The sequence below is a fragment of the Lygodium microphyllum genome, chromosome 15 (genome assembly GCF_053477565.2).
Source record: "Lygodium microphyllum isolate KBCC chromosome 15, Lygodium_microphyllum_v1.1.10, whole genome shotgun sequence".
In the NCBI taxonomy this organism is placed as follows: Eukaryota; Viridiplantae; Streptophyta; class Polypodiopsida; order Schizaeales; family Lygodiaceae; genus Lygodium; species Lygodium microphyllum.
Window position 1 is genome coordinate 112,084,211 of NC_141149.1, and position 17,823 is coordinate 112,102,033.

Consider the following 17,823-nt stretch of genomic DNA (forward strand, 5'->3'; position numbering starts at 1 on the left):
AATAAGGATAGGGCCAAAACAAAGCGGGGAGAGGAGCCTAAGAGGACACCCGTAAGACACTTTATATTATAATTGATTCAAGGGACTTTGAGTGTGGAGGTAAAAATATGGGTTGCTCTTTATTAAAAGTGGTTTAAAAAAAGCTTGGAAATCCTACAAATAAGATTTCTTGGACCTTTTAAGGTTTGGGTAAATGGGTTTTTTAAAAATGCGGCGAGCTTTTAGCTTTTAAATCTTTGCTCTTTCCGCCGATGCAAGGCCTTGACTTGTTCGGAGCACATGCCATCATCACAGGTCCCAGGAGTGGGCCACGAAAGGGCGCTCTAGCGGCTAGCCTCTCCCTCTCTCTCTCTCTCTCTCTCTCTCTCTCTCTCTCTCGATGTATCAAGCTCTTCTCTATATTGAATTCTTTCTTTTCTACACATGAAAAGTCCTTTAGGCTACCATGGCTTCCTTCCTCCTTCCTTAATGGCCTCGTCTCTCTTCCTCTGATCCGTAGGCGCCGCATTCTCTCTCTCTCTCTCTCTCTCTCTCTCTGATCCTGGCCACCACCACCACCATCACCATAGTAGCATTGACTGGTGCGTGTTTGCCGCCATGGCTTCTCAGCAGCGGAGCTCCTCGACCTCCCCCGCATTCTCTTCCGTGTTGCAGATCCTTCTCGCCGTGGCTTCCGCCGGCTTGCTCGGCTTCGCGTACGTCTACCTCTACCCCATCGTGCATCCGCTGGTGACGGAGGGGCTGTCGCAGGCGCGCTCGTTCGTCGGGGGGTGGTGGACGCCGCCGGTGCTGTTCGTGCTGCTGAACGCGGTGGTGGGGGCGCTGTACGTGAGCTCGGGCATGGCGGGGTCGAAGAAAAAGAAGAAGAAGAAGATGAAGCAGCAGGGGGAGGAGGAGGAGGAGGAAAAGGGGGAGGAATTAGAGGAGGAGGAGGACGAGGAAGCAGAGGAACGGCGAGAGGGAGGAGACGGCGGAGGGGCGCTGAGGGCGGTGTGGAGTGAGACGGCGGTGGTGGAGGCGGCGGCGGCGGCGGTGAGGCTGCGGGCGAGGACGCGGCTGGTGAGGAGCAAGTCGGAGCAGATATACGCGACGGGGGCGGGGGCGGGCGGGGTGCGGCTGAAGAAGTCCGGGACGTTCGAGGGGGCGGCGCGCGGGCCCCGGCCAGTGGTGGTGGTGCCGGACCTGCCGGAGGAGGAGGGGCACGGCGCCGGCGCTGCCGGCAACGAGGTCGACCAGAAGGCGGAGGCCTTCATCGGCCGGTTCTACCAGAGGGTGAAGCTCCAGCGCCTGGACTCGCTCTTGCGCTCGCGTCAGCAGCAGGGCGGCTGAATGGCGACACGTGGTCGGATGCAATTGGTGCAGATCCGCGGCATCGTAGAGTAATATATCTTTCTGTCCTTCCTCCCTCCCTCCCTCCCTCTCTCCCTCCCTGCCTCTCTCCCTTCCTTCTCTGTGTGAGTACCGAGCTAGACTGACAGAGCTCGGGGGCGCGTGTCAGCATCCTATTGGTTATCATGCGCCCCTCTCTCTCTGTCACACACACGTGAGCTCAAAACTCTCTCTCTCTCTCTCTCTCTCTCTCTCTCTCTCTCTCATAGAAGGATCTCTCGCACCCCTCTCCTCCTCCCTTCATGCCATCCCCAGTGTACATCTCCTGCATTGTTTGTATGGCTGAGTTCCCCTCTCGGAACTGCCATATCCAGCTCTTGTAGAGACTAAACAAATGCGCAAGGCAACTTCAGTCGCAAGATCTCTGTGAATGAATGAAATGCTAGCGTCGGACTCCGGAGTAGAATCTACGCTTATCCGGACGTGTTAAGGTAATTAATCGTGGGACCCGTCTGTGATTATTCCCTCAACTCATTGATGAAGAGACGAGGGATGGAGAGGGACTGTGTGGCATGTGCAAGTGCTTTTCTTGGGAGTTGGCGGCAGCTCGTGTCTTTGGCTTCTTGCGCTCGAGCATTAATTAAGTCTTGTTCTTCGCCTCCTTTGAACTTTCTCGTTGGGTCCATGCGCCTTCTTCGTCATCTTATGTCGTAGGTGAATGTCGTACAAAACCAGAAATGTGATCCCAAACCAGCGTCACCACAATCGCCTTACAAGTCCCATTAGTCCATACAGGCCGGTTTATGGACGTGTGGCCGGGCTGATTGACTTGATTCCCTTAAAAACACGAACTTTGGCTTTCATTAAAATGGAAGGTGCTAAGGTTTGCCCCATTAACCCACAAGGACCCATAGTATATGTCACACTGGCATTGGCAATTCATTATTCTTGACACTTGTTGCCCACGTCGCATTTTCTCTCTCCTCCCATTCCACTTTGTTCCCTTTTCACATTGTGTATTGCTTGCTGGCAATGGGAGCCACTGTAGATTTTGGACTCATGCATGTCCTCCATATCTAGACTTCTGCTTGCCAACACACAAGTCAATGGACATGCGCATGGCCATTGGCCAGGCTCTAAATCTTTTTTAGAGAGAACGAAAGTTTGAGCAAGGCAAGTTGAGCAAGTGTAAGGAAACCAATGCGTGGAATCATGACTCGACTCCTATAAGCCTTTGTGCCCCCACTCATGAGTGATTTTTCAAGTAATTCATCTTCCAGTAGCAGTGATGATTACGAGGCCACAAACAATAAGCGGAGACGAGTGGCCATTGATTTCTCTCTCCTCTCATGCTGAACATTTTTCTTCTCTCCCTCGGCTATTGATGACTCCATTGTCACTATTCATGCTTTGTCGAGACCTCATAACTTGACCAATCTTGCTATGTATGCACAAGTCGATTGGCTTGAGAGTGGCACGATTCTTAACCCAAAGATTGACCTAGAGCTCGAATGTGCACATGTCAACTTGTGATCCAAAACTATACATGGGTGTTTACTAGAACTATGCCATATGAAATTGTTAAATTTAATTAGTCTAAAACTAGATGTATTGACCTTTAAAAGTTTCGACACGTGCAGGTTGTAATCCCAAATTATAAAAAGTGACTAACATGGACCTATGCCTTACAAAATTGTATATCGTAATTAGCCTAACACTTCTCTATGCCTTATTAAATAGTAGATCCTAATTAGCCTAAACCTTGTCATAATGACCTCTTAGGGCCTAGACATTTAGGTCAATTGATTAATGCATGTACATTTTATAGCCTTGCATTGGTTAAATAGTTGTGGATCCATCACTCAAAAAGGGATTGACGAGGTTAGAGAAAAATAGGGATCATCCTCATTTTTTTAAGGGTATTCCCTTGAGATATCCCAATCTCAACCAACACATTGAATAGTCCTCATAGTCTAGATGATACTTGGACATATGTACGTTTATATTTCTTGAGTTAATTTGTGTAAGTCAACGAACTTCCACTGCCATAAAGCTTATCAAATACAAGAAGGTTTTTTGAATGTACACTTTCTATAACGTCCATTGACTTAATTTGTGGGCATCTAAGAGTCTGAGCATGTGCTTTTGTTGAAGTAATGCTTCTTACACCTACCTACATCAAATACGTGAAATTCTAAGAGTGTGTTATAGAGGTTGAGTGATTGCTTCTCATTTCATTATTGGCCTTTTATTTGGATCTACAATAAAAATAAATGTGTTGTGCTTTATAGAGGTTGAGTGTTTGCTTCTTGTTTGATTATTGGCATTTCATTTGGATCACAACAAAAATAAATGTGGACTTTATAGTTTGTGCTAAGGGTGTTGAGCTTATGTTGGACTTCAATGGTTCTAATGCTAAATGAATGATAGGCTTAATATATTGTAAGGATGCATATAGCCTAGTTTTGCATTTTCTCTTGTATATTTGCAATTATGCACCTTTAACTCCACATCATTTGAATATTTGTGAATTGCTTTCACTAAGAGATGATTTATACACAATGTTGTGTTAATACATATGCATTATACCACGATATACATTTGTGATTGTTCTAGGGTTCCATCATCCATACAATTGCTACATCACATGTGACTATTCTAGGCTTCAACCACCCATACATTAGCTATACTTTTATTGAAGGTATTGTCACACATTGGGACTCCGTGTACAAGAGTTATAAGTTGGCATATAGCCTTATGCAACATGTTTGTGTTGTACCTATGGATTTGCCAACATACTTTGGATCTTTATGCTAGCCAAGATTTATTATCAAGAATGTATGACAGAATTGTAAACTAACCCAAGGTCACATTGATAACATACTTTACTTGGGAGTGGATGGAGTTGCAAAGTCTAGACTTGGTGTTTGCAAGAAGAAAATGAGTTTGGCAAGAGGCTTATGTGTGTTCACTTAGCACCACCATGGGTAATATATATGTGTACCATGTGCATTAGACTAAAGGGCACTTTTACTTCAAAAACTTTAAGCACATAGAGATCTAATCATTTTGTCTTGAGGAATCTAGATGACATTCACATATACATATTATTTTGTTATTCAAGTTGAGATCATAAATGGTTCATGGAAGTTTACAAGTCATTATCTTTGCAAAAGGTAAGGCCAAATATATTGATTTTCCACTATTCTCATTTATCTCTTTGCATTTCCTATTTTATGGAGTTTTGATCTTTTTACATAAGGCCATAGGAGAAAGGGACATAGGTTTGTGTGTCTTATGTTTTATGAGAGCGTTCAATTTCAAATGTCTCGGCCATCACATGCATACATAAAGTACAATTGATGAGTTGGAAGGTTTCTCCACCTATCTAAAGGCATAATAATTTAAAGTCTAACGTCGTGCTCAAAGCTTGTCCATCATGATATCAATCAACTATGTTTCTTTGATAAGTTGGTAGAGATATTTGGTAATTGTGGTAACATTCAAAAGGGTTTAGAAGTATATGTTTTTGAACTACTTAAAGTCAATGGTGCGAGTAATGAACCTATTTGTCTTTTCATCAACTCTATGAATCAATAATGACAAAATACGACCATCAGCATGTGATAAGCAAACACCATGAAATTTAGTTGAATAATTGACTCCTTACACCAAGATGGTGAATGAGCATCTAGGAATACCTAGGCACATGATACAGATTAACTTCTAGAGCAAATGAACACGGAGATATTTCACATTGCCAATTTGAGTCTTTAAACCATGTAGACATACTATCGTAATTCAAACAAGAAAAAAGTGCAAAATTTGTTCCTTTAGTGTCTCCTCTAGTCTTCTCTCTTGTAATTGAAATAATGTCTTGTTTCTTGTAGTTTATTCTATAAGTCTTTCATTTTTTTGTTAGATATTGTCCAATTTACGTCCAACTTGATCATCTAGGTGTTGAGGGTTCTTATGGAATGTTTTCTAATGTATTCTCAAATGATATAAACTAGCGTTCTATGTGCACAGAATGCTAGGTTGCTTTGCCGCAGCTTTGCACTATTCCACGAAGTTGCCACAAAGTGGCAAGCAAAGTTTGCTCAACAATCCATTTCTCCTCTTTTCCCTCTTTGTTTCTTCTCTCTCTCCCTTTCTCTCTCTCTCTCTCTCTCTCTCTCTCTCTCTCTCTCTCCTAATTTCCTATGTCTTTTTTTTCTCTCCCTCTCTCTCTTTCTCTCGCTACCCTTATTTTAGTTTATTCTCTCATCTCCTTGTTCTCTCTCTCTCTCTCTCTCTCTCTCTCTCATCAAATGTAAAATTAAAAGTAATTTATAAACTTTGTATTATAAAAGGCCAATTATACATACAATCTCTTTTATGCATCAAACTTACAAAAACTCATACAAAGTTGGTATTAATTGGACCTCACAACATTTGAAGTTCAAGTCAAACTTTCCTCTCTCTCTTTTCTCACTCTCTAATTTTTCTCAGTTTTCTCTCTCCCTTGATTTTTTCCTTTCCTCTTTCTCTCTCTCTCTCTCTCTCTCTCTCTCTCTCTCATTTCTTCTTATTTCTCTTTCGCCTCCTCTCTCTCATATCTTTTTTTCAACCTCTCTATTTTCTCCTATTTCTCTCTCCTCTTTTCCCTCCCCTCTCTCTCCTATTTTTTCTTTGCCTTTCTCTTCTCTTTTACTTCTCTTCCCCCTCTTTTTTCTTTTTTCTTTTCTCTCTCCTACTTTTTCCTTCTCTTTGCTATTTCTCTCTCTCTCTCTCAATTTTTTTCTCCCTCTCTCTCTTTACTCTTTTCTCTCTCCTCTCCCCCTCTCTCCTCTTTTCCCCTCTCTCACTCTCTTTCTCACCCTCCTCTTTTTTCTTTTCTTCTTTTTATGTATCTCTCTTTTTCTCTCTCTCCTCCTCTTTTTTCTTTTTTTGTCTTTGTATCTTTCTCTCAGTTTCTTGTTCTCTCTCTCACACACACACACACACACACACACACACATTTTTCTTTTCTTTCTTTCTCTCTCAAGTTTTTTTAAATCTCACTCTCTTTTCTCTCTATATATTTTTTCTTCTCTCTATTTTTCTCTTTTATCTCTTCCCCCTCTCTTCCCCCTCTCAGATTATATCCTTTTTTTCTCTCCCCCTGTTCTCCTCTTTGTTGTTGTTCTTCTTCTCCTCTCTCTCTCTCTCTCTCTCCCCCCATTTTTTCTCCCCCTCTCTCCTCTCTTTTCCTTCTCTATCCCTCTCCTCTTTTTTCCCTTTTCTTTTTCTTTTTCTTCTTCTTGTTCTTCTTATTCTCTCTCTCTCTCTCTCTCTCTTTAAAATTTTATCGTTCCTCTCATCTCTCTCTATGTTCATATTTTCTCTCTCTCTCTCTCTCTCTCTCTTCTTTTTCTTATTCTTCTTATTCTTCTCTCTTTAAATTTTTTTCTTCTCTCTCTCTCTCTCCCCCCTTTTCTTCTCCCCCCTCTCTTCTCTCATTTCCTTCTCTCCCTCTCCTTTTTTCCTCTCTCTATCCCGGTCCCATGTAGTAATCTCTCTCTCTCTCTCTCTCTCTCTCTCTCTCTCTCTCTCTCTCTCTCTCTCTCTCTCTCTCTCTCTCTCTCTCTCTTCTTCTTCTTCTTCTCCTCCTCCTCCTCCTCCTCCTCCTCCTCTTTTAATTGAATATTTTTAAAATATTTTTAATTAAAAAATTTTGATATAATTTTCACATACTTTGAGAGAGAGAGAGGGAGAGAGAAAACATTTAATTAAATATTTTTAAAAGATTTTTCAATTAAAAATTTTGTGACAATTTTTCACATACTTTGAGAGGGAGAGAGAGAGAGAGGAGGAGGAGGAGGAGAAATAAAATAAAAAAAGAGAGAAAAGTTTAATTTAACACACACACACACACACACACACACACACACACACACAGAGAGAGAGAGACTTTTCATTTAAAAAGGGAGAGAAAGATATGTTTGTGAAAAGTTTTATTTAATTAAAAAGGTGAGAGGGAAGAGAGAGAGAGAGAAGAGAGAGAGCCTACATGTGAGATTAGAGGGGGGTTAATTAAAAAGGGAAGGGGGAAGAGAGAGGGAGAGGAGAGATTACACGTGAGAGGGGGGGGGGGGTAAATTAAAAAGGGGAGGTTTATAAAGCCCTTTGGAGGTTTGGAGCTTCTTGAACCTACAACCAAAATGATAGAGTAATATAAATGAATTGAGGTAGATCATTCTACACACACACACACACACACTCACACACTCACACACACACACACACACACACACACACACTCTCTCTCTCTCTCTCTCTCTCTCTCTCTCTCTCTCTCTCTCTCTCATAATGTGTGCTCATCGCAGATAGAAGCTAATAATGAAATTTGTGAGATATATCTAATTTTTTAATGCTTGAAATTATTGATGGCTACCTTCCAATGATTAATTTAACTCCATTTAAGCCTCGTGTGGTCTAAATAAATTTTGGCTACTAATGACTAACAACTTGAATAGCCATAACATAGCTTGAATAATATATTTATGTACAAGTATTTTATTAAATTTTGCAACAACCCTTGATTATTTCTTCTGTGAAAATCGTTATGCCACAACATTATAAGTTTTCCATATATTAATGAAAAACTTTATTCTAATTAGGTTGACCAATGGTCCTATGCTTGATAAATATGAAGACATTTCGTGTAATTTAAAAATCTGAGTTTATCTAGGGTTGTTGCCTCTTACCTAGCTATCTAGCACAATGGCAAGCACTACTCTTTTCATGAACACCCCTTGTCTCTTTAGTAGCATCACCTCAATCTACAACTACTCTTGTGACAATGTAGTACCCCATTGAAAGAATGCCTAATGTGCCACTATGATCAAGCTAGACAAAACATAGTGCAATATATCATTAACAAGGGTTCTAAACTAATGCCATGACAAAGTCATGGGAGTTTAGATATTGTTTTACGTTTTCTTATAGTAGGTTCATGTCTTGAGAGCTAAATACAAGCACATTGTACATTGATGCACCTCATGTTGAAAGTTTCCTTCCCTAATAGGGTTTAATATTATGCTCAATTTTCCACATCATTTAGGGAGGAGGTGTGTTGATGAGTCTTGTTTTTCTTTGCCCATGATAAAACTTAAACCTAGTCAGCTAGGTTGCATAGGGAGGCTACCAATTGTTAACCTAAATGCATCCTTGCGATGCACTTCCACATAGTCTAATGGGATGTGATATACGTTTGGCCTTACCCATTACACTCATTATGTCGACACACAATAATACTAGGCTTATTATGAAGGAGTGACAATATTATAACCTCATTGTACAATGAGGTATTTTCCTCATAAGGCCATCATAGATTTATACAATTAGTAGGGGGTCAAATTGTCCCATGTCACACTGGACTCGTTCTTGTGAGAGTTCTTTAGCAAATCTAGGTTGATCCTAACCACATAGCTCTTGTAGCATGCCTTCATGTAGAACTTGATACCCATATTTGTTGTCATGAAGTCACCTTGGTATTTGGCTTCATTAGTTATTTTGGGATTGGTTGTGGGGGATAAACCTGCATCATCTACCCTACTTTTTGCACAAAATAATGGTGATTTAAGAAGGAATACCAAGATTGGATTGGTTGTGAGGGATAGACCTTCATCTACCTTGCTTTTTGCAAAGAACGGTGTTGATTTATGAAGGAATACCACGATTGGATGAAAGTACTAACAAGAAGGAACTTATATTAGCTCGTATGTTATCCTTATTTTTTAACTTGATAGAACTTAATTAGCTTATATGTTAGTCATATTTTTAGCTTGAAGTTGAAGATTGATATAACTTAGGCATGTGAACATTTTTTCTAAAATCTTACTATTTTTGCAAAAGGTCTCTTATCACAAATCTAAGTTATGAGGAAGGTAAAACAAAAATTCCACTCCTATGGCTTCTTGCTCCTAGTTAAAACTATTTATTGTGCATATGCCTATGACATTACAAGGGCTTAAAGGGGCTTTTATGGTTCCCTATCTTATTACAATTCCTTTCTTAAATGGACAATCTTTGTAAAAGCTAGTATGGGTGACAAGCACACTTCCTAATTTGAATCATAGGTTAAATGGTGTAAGGTGGAACATCTCTGTTATAATCCATTGCTAGCTTTGTTGAATGATTAGTATTCTTTTTGTCAAGAAACTTGTCCCCTAAAACCCTCAACCTCAGTTGGTGAGGTTGCTTAGCATTCTTTTTTTAACCCTAAAATTTCTCAAACCTAGTGGTTGCATCCTAACATATATCATATCTTATATATGAAGAAAACTCAACCCATGGTTACCCTTGCAAAATCACAAGCATTTGACTGCTTCGATGATGCTAGGTTTGATATTGTATATTTTATTTTCCTTAAGGATGACTAAATGATATTATCATCTCTATCGGGGCTACTTGCTTATGCCTTGTGTGAGCTAAGATAATGTAATAAAACATAGAATATACTACTTTAATGAGGTTTCATACCTCTATCAAACACAACCAATAGTCCACACTAACAAACATGACCAATGGAATATACTACTTTAATGAGGTTTCATATATTCTATGCACTATATCCTTAGGTGTCAATCTAGCACATTTGAGAGAGAGAGAGAGAGAGAGAGAGAGAGAGAGAGAGAGAGAGAGAGAGAGAGAGAGAGAGAGAGAGAGAGAGAGAGAGAGAGAGAGAGAGAGAGAGAGAGAGAGAGAGAGAGAGAGAGAGAGAGAGAGAGAGAGAGAGAGGGAGAGAGAGGGAGAGAGAGGGAGAGAGAGAGGGAGGGAGAGGGAGAGGGAGAGGGAGAGGGAGAGGGAGAGGGAGGCTGACGTATTGCAATTACTTGCTAATAGCCATCCTTACTAGTTTTATAGAAAAACTTGGAGACTATAGCCAAGTATCTAGTATCCAATCAAGAAGAAGTATTGTTCAATGGGATCTAAGAGCCAACCTTGAAAACTAAAAGGCATTTCCTCCACCCAACACTCTTCTCATGGAATCCAACCACTTGAATGACAAGAAGCCCTAAACATTATATCAAGGATCCCCTTGTGGATAGTTTGCATGATCAAAATCTAAATAGTTATTGGCTTCTGTAGTGCAAACCTCACTGTTATTATACTTAGAAGCTTAGAAAATGTAGAAAGTAATTAGAGTTTGAGGATAGAGATGGAAGGTTCACCTATTGATGAAGAGAGGAAGACAGAGACAAGAGAAGACCACTAAGAATAGTAGGATGGTAAGAGAAATGGAGATGATCACTGCAGATGCATAGCAAAGCAAAAGGCTATCAATACATCCTTGATAACCAAGATAGTTGAGCTAGAGGCTTAAAACAATCAGATGAGGATCTCAATGCAAGTCCTCAAGACAAACCCAAGTCATTGCAACCAAGCTCATCAAGCTTGATAAAAAAATTGAAGAGCTATTGAAATGCCTAGCCAATGATCTTGCTAAGGCTTGCTACAAGACATACATTTACAAGAAGTGCACCATCCTCCTAAAGTAGCTCATGGCTAACCAACAAAAGAATTTTTACCATGCCAGTAGTAAACCCACTATACTAGTTGAAGAGGAAAATACTATTAGTGTAAAAGTAAAACTATAAGCTGCCCAAGTAGCATTAACCAATAAGTTTTTGTAACAATTACTTATTTAGATATCAAAACATTAAAAGAGGCTAGTTAAGTTATCTTACAGGGTAAGGCTACATGAGGAGTAGGTCAAGATCACTAGCTACCTCTCATATCCTCCATTGATGAATTTCAAATAGAACCACTTCACCACCACCTTTGGACCTAGAATGGGAGACTTAGCTAATAACCCACCCCCATCCATTGAGTTTGACTTTTTGTCTTCCATCCAATCTTGTCGTCATCCCCCTAGCTTCCACCATTTTATTGTTTGTGCACCTACTACATCCCCTTAGTTGGTCTACTCCTACTTTGAAAAATCTTAACATATTCAAAGAAGAATTTCAAAATTTAAGGCTCAAACACACTATTGTTCCCCCTTGACTTCCCAGTGTGACAACCCTTCAAGTGAGTCCTCCCACTAAAAAAAATTCAATTGTTTAAATATCATTAATAACACTCCCACAAAGATATGCTTTGGTTGGATCAGCCCCATCAAATATAAGACCTTTTGCTATGAAAATAAAAAATGGAGATCTTGATTACTATCACATTGTTACGACACGTAAAAGCAACTTTCTTTTATTATCCTAGTAAATAGTTTTTGTTGTCTTTTTAGAGAGAAGATATTGTCTAGCCTAGCATAGGATCTTTCAATCTCATAGGATATTCACATTCCTAGGGACAATAGGAAATTTACTAGCTCAAAGTCTCATTAAGCTTCCTTGAGCCTCCAAAGTATCACATGACAAGGGTACTCATCACTTTGGCATTTTCCCTCAGGAACTTGAGTGATAAGAAAACAACAAAAAGACATATATTTCTTGAGAGCATAGGACCCTCATGCTCAGTTGAGCTCCTTGACATTTTTGTAAAATGCCAAGGAGAGTTGGGCTGGCGATCCCAACATCCTAACTCACCATAATCCACAATCCCTTTGGTTGTTATAAGCATGGAATCATAAGATACATATTCCAACATCCTTAAAAAACAAGGACATTCATAACAATGAAATATTATTTTTAGAACACTTTATCATATGCGATGCATAAAAACTACCCTTTTCAATCCCATGTAAGGTTTTTTAGCATTTCCTAACCTCTTTTCAAGTAATTTAGAGCCAGATATAATTTTATGAAGCAAAGAGATCCACCATCTCAGGGTCATTCTTTTAATTACCATGAAGTACATGAATAACCACATAGAATAATTAAGAAAATTATGAAATTATGAGGATAATGATCAAAATTCAAAAATATCTCCTAATTTTTATGCCAAACCTAATTATCATCACTCGACCATCCATTGCTATTCTTGGGTATGACCACAACCTTGGGTTGTTGTGTAGCAACTGTCTCTTCAGGTATGTAGATTTGGGGACATATTTGAGGTGTGCTTCAACTTTAGATTTCAACTTTAGCATCAACAATCTCTTTGTTATTGGTGGGAACTTGCAGAACTTCTCTATGCCTTTTAGGAGCCACAAAAATAGTCTTTAGGACATGAGTTTCATGAGCATGTGTGAACAGTCCTTAAAAGTCAAGCTTGCTATTACCCATGATCAAAATAGGGCTGCAGTAGCCTTACAAATTTGTATGGCTCGAATCAACATTGGTTGAACCTTCTAAGAGCTTCTGAGACTTGTAGATAGAAACATGGCTTATACAACATGATTTTGAGGTAGAACACATTGTAAAGAGACTTAAAATAATGTAAGACTTATTGTTTGTGAGCATGAAAGAGGACAAGAGCAATAAAAAGTTTAAAATTTGCAAAGTTGCACAAAGAATATGATAGGATACTCCAGGGCTCAACGTGATTTGAAAAGGAGAGAACCCATGGTTTCTTCCCCAAAGAGGAAGGCTTATATAGAAGAGGGAGTGTGTATAGAGAGAGAGAGAGAGAGAGAGAGAGAGAGAGAGAGAGAGTCCATATAAACATGGCAAAGAGGTCCAAAAATGCCCTTACTAACTTGGTTTGTGATGTATGTTGTGCTTGATATGCATTGAGGGAGATAAAGTGCCATGGGTTATTTATTTTGAGAATGATGCAACAATTAATTCTTTGAAATCATAATTAGTGATATTTAGAATTTTAACAAGTCTAGTTTGAAAATGTGGTTGTCATTAGGACATGCTTTTTTAGAATTAGTGATATTTAGAATTTTAACAAGTCTAGAATTAGGAAAAAATGAACTCACAAATGGGCCTTTTAGCTCCCCCTCTCTCCTTCTTAAAACAAGGAAAAGAGGAGAGAAGAATAGTAAAATAATCCTCTTCTCTCTCCACTTTTCCAATCTCGTTTTGCCTTTTTTATATCTACAAAGATATACTTAGATTCCTTCTCTCTCCTCATTCAAGAAGTCTTTTTCAACCAAATTTTATATTAAAAAATGAGTTAGTTGCGGGAGTGTGGTGCTTCGTTTTCAATGGAAAATGATTAGTAGATATGAGGTAATTGAATTTTTTATTGAGAACAAGGAAAATAAAATTTTGAAAATTCATTTTAAGATATTTTGGGGATTTTTTATATTCTAGCTTTTGGTCAAAAAACAAACCAATTGGTCAAATTTTGTGTCTTTTGGAGATGTTTTTGGAGGTAAAATAGAAATGTCTAAAATACAAAAAGTCTTGGACATCCCTACCCTCTGAGCTAGTTTCCCCCATATCTATACTCTCTCATGGCTCTATTGTGACCTCTTCTCTGTGTTTATGCAACCTTCATTAACATAGTGAATTACTTTCACCCTCCTTTCCCTTGGCACCTTTGTGTGACTCTTTGTGCATCTCCACTCTACCTCTTGTGACAACCAAGTAGGCTCACCATTTCTATTAGTAGTAAAATGAATACAAGAAAGAAGGAGCTGCATATTGAGGTAGAGATTGAATATGCCCCATTATTCAAAAGAACCCATCATACTAGTGTCAACCCTCAAGTTTTGCAGAGTTACATGCAAATGGGATTGAAACATGTGGATTTGTGGGTTGATGGGGGAATCTATCCAATTGACCCCTTAAACAATAGACCTCCAACTTTCTCAGGAATCACAAATTTGTTGAAGTATGTGTGCAAGGGTGAAAATGGGTTGCTCGGTTATACTAGACGGCTCAATGATCAGGCATTCAAAGTATCTACAACTTGCAAAGCAACCATAAAAAATTGCCATGATGTGATCGTTGCACATCAACTTCATATACAACAGCTCATAGGACAAGTGGTACAGCTGAATGATACTATAATTCAACAACATAATCAAATTATTTCAATGCAGGATACTATCCATGACATTGGTATCTCATATGAGGAGGCAAAGGCACAATTGGAAAACTTGAGAAAGATCAACAATAAGCTAACACAGGAGCGCAAACAAAAGAAGAAGCCAGTCAATGAGTTAATTGTGAATAGTGGCCAGTGGAAGCGACGTATCAAAGTATATAAGGTAGCTTAGAAAGAGAACCTAGGTGAGGGGGAGGTTGGATCATGTATTAGTAGATTGTTGAAGGAAAATACATTGGAAAACACTTTGAGAAATCCTAAGTTTAAGGATGTGAAGGAAAAGGTGATTGAGTGCACATTAAAAGATGTGTCAAATGAGTTCTCAACTGTGGATGCACAATCTATTTGTGACAGGGCCGGTATTAGCACAATGACTTACTCAAAGATATTCAAAGGTGTGAAGGCTGGGTTTGGTCGTATGCTGAAGAGAAATAGAATCGTGCCTCTTCCTATGGAAGACCACTAAGTCTGCAATAAGGTTGCCAATGTACTCCTTCAGAGCTGAATCCTTTCGTCGATCCGGATGTCGAGCTCCTCCTTGCCTTGATGTAAGGCAAACTTATCCATATATAGTATGTCTTGAATGACAAAGTTAAATCAAACAATATGTTTAGCGACTAACCTAGAGTTATCAGAAAGCAATGAAACTTAACAATAGGGTGCATCGGGTCCCCGAAGTCCACCGATGAAATCTTGGCAAAAAATGATGCATGCAACTGCCCTGTCTGAAGTCTGGCATCTGGGGCCTCTGGGCGCTACAGTGCCCTGTCCGAAGTTGTTTGGGGTCACTTTTTGGGCCAAAAAGAAGTTGTTTAGGGCCACTTTCTGGGCCAAAAAGTGGCCCCAGATGCCAGACTTTGGATAGAGGGCAGCTGCAAGCATCATTTTTATCCAAGATTTCACCGATGGACTCAAAGGGACCTTGGCCCCAGATGCCAGACTTCAGACAGGGCAGTTGCAGGCATCATTTTTAGCCAAGATAACCCCGGTGGACTCCAGGGACCTGACACACTCTACCTTCAAGTTTTATTGCATAAAAATATATGGTAGTTAAAAATCTCACCTTCTCCATTTCATCTTGTATCTTCATTTCCTTGTGTGTTAGCAAGACACCTCTTTGGGTAGAGGGATCTACAATCTCCTTGGTAGGAAGCTGGGGCCTTGGTCCGAACAAATCATGCTGTAGTGCTTCAAATTCAGTATCCGACACAAGGTAATCTTTTTCAACCGAGGTAATATGCTCCTGTGCTGCTATGATGGCACTCACTGTATCTAAGCTTGTGCCATCATATCTTCCAATATTTTCCATCGTCGGATGCACATCCATGTAATCATAATCGATCAGGTCTTCCATCGAATCCCTAACTAGGATGGAAAACAAATCTTCTTCCTTCATTTCCAAGTATTGCATCACATCTGATAGAAGCAAGTATTGTACACCATCTACTTCAATGGGCGTCAAGGAGGCAAGGTTGGGTTTGTTGACTTGTGGCTATTGTGAAGAAGATGGCACCATGAGAGCCAACCCTTGCTTTGCCACCACCCAATGTTCCTCTTCAACATTTATGAGCTCTTCAATTGGTTCTTCTCCCGCGTATGTGATAGCAACAACCTGTGGAGTTGTATCTTCATCGTTGTCCTCCTCTAGGGGTGTATCCAATGCAAAGAGGTAAATTGTCAATGCACAATCACACTCCACAAGATTCAAAGGTGCTGTACTTGGTGCACTACCCATGGGAACACTGCATACTCTGTGTGAAGGATCCACATGGGCCAGTCACCTATTCACCACTTTTTGGTGATTCTTTTTTGCCTGAAATACCATAAGCTGTTTCAGAGGCACCCAAGTCATGTCGGATCCCTCGATGGAGTATGTGTAGGTAGCAATGATGCTCACAAAGTCTTCCAAAACCTGAAGGGGGGGATCCAGCAATGAGAGCATTTCAAGGTTGAAGTTCTTAGAGAAAACCTGGAATATCTCGTCACCTTGGTTAGCAGAGATAGTCTCGTGGATCCACTCATCAAAGTATGTGCGAGCATCCATCGTAGCAGGTAGGAGGGATGTGGTGGATATAAAGAGATGAAGAGAAAAAGTGTGAAATGAAACAAGAACTAAACTAGTTCTACCTTAAAAACCTTAAGTTTTATACCATTAAGGGCTGTTCACATGTGATATTTAGTTATGGCTTTACTTACATCTTTGCAAAGTTTACATGCATATGTAAATGTGTTGATGTGGAAAGTGTATAAAAAGTGTATGATTTTGCATAAATACCATAATTTTTAAATATTACAAGTTTGCAAGCGACAATATTCTATTGGCAAAAAAAATCCAAAAATTTATAGGTGTTGGATATTACAACTTGTGGTGTTGGGATTTTTAGGGAGACTCTACAATTTCTAAAATATGTGGAGCCACACACTTTCCATTGGTAACAATATCCTCAGCTTGGCTTCGAACTTTCTTGTCATCTAGTTTAAAATAGAAGCTAATAGGTGGATTCTGCATTAACATTGTAATTTCCTGGCGCATTATACTCAAGGGCCAACATCCTCCATTCGCAACATTTGGAGCTCATGGCGCTCACAAATGATAGTAACATCCACAACTGCACTTTCACGCATGTCTTGATCAAGGCACAACCATTTACCCTTGAGCATCCTCCATCTATGATACTTGAACACTAGGCATAAAATCTGTCGTGTGACAAAGTACCTATAATTGGAATGGAAACTTAGCCTATTCATCCCAAAGTAAGATAATAGTCAACTAAGAGAGAAAAATTTTACTTGAAAGCCATGTCCCTTATTGTGACTCGACACTCCATTGTGTCAGGACTGTGAGTTATTTTTTATGTCCAAGTTTTACCTAGAAACCTTGTTATATAATCCTCTAATGCACTTTTTATGACGTACGTGCTTTTGGCACGTCTCAAACCCTTACATTCCTTGAACATGTATGCAAAAATTGCAATCAATATGAACCAACTTAGATGTACATTCTTTGAGTCGGTGCTTGGCTTCATAGAATTCAATATGTCTATTGAAATTTTTGTGCTACACATGTGCAAAATGTCGCTACTATACAATGGCCATTCTATACTATTGAGATTCGATATGTGCATAGACTCAAGGGTTCCATATTTTCGACCCCCCTTGGGCAATATGTACTTGGAGTCATAGAAAAAAACAAGGTCCTCCACGAGTTGCTTAGCTGTACGCCCCTCAAAGAGCAATCTACCAATTTTGAGGTGATAACACTTAAAAGAACTACTCTCAACATTTTGCCATTCACAGCAATCTGAAGGGTATACTTCTATAAATACGAGACAAGTTGTTACATAAGTATCACGAAATTTCTCATTCTCAATGAGTTACAAATACTTGCTGTTTGCAATGTTTCGTTGAAAGGGCACAGTGGGCGCAATATGTATTTGTTTTTTCATGAATACATGTTGTACAAACGCCTCTGTTACAAGGTGAAAATCAACATTCCTTTGTTTGAGAGCTAAAATTTTACCATTCAAGTGCTTTGATACATCTACAATTGCAGATGCTTTCACCCTAAAA

The 17,823-nt window shown here is 39.6% G+C and overlaps 1 protein-coding gene across 1 annotated transcript; it reads left to right on the forward strand.

Moving 5' to 3' along the window:
* Positions 1–370: 370 nt before the first annotated feature.
* LOC148024920 (uncharacterized) lies at positions 371–1,748 on the forward strand. Its single transcript, XM_087694593.1, has one exon. It carries the CDS (start codon positions 598–600, stop codon positions 1,327–1,329), a length of 732 nt encoding a protein of 243 aa, XP_087550719.1. The 5' UTR covers positions 371–597; the 3' UTR covers positions 1,330–1,748.
* Positions 1,749–17,823: the final 16,075 nt, after the last annotated feature.

What these genes read in the sequence shown, in the direction of transcription:
- LOC148024920 (XM_087694593.1), top strand. Translation starts at nt 598, where the DNA reads ATGGCTTCTCAGCAGCGGAGCTCCTCGACCTCCCCCGCATTCTCTTCC.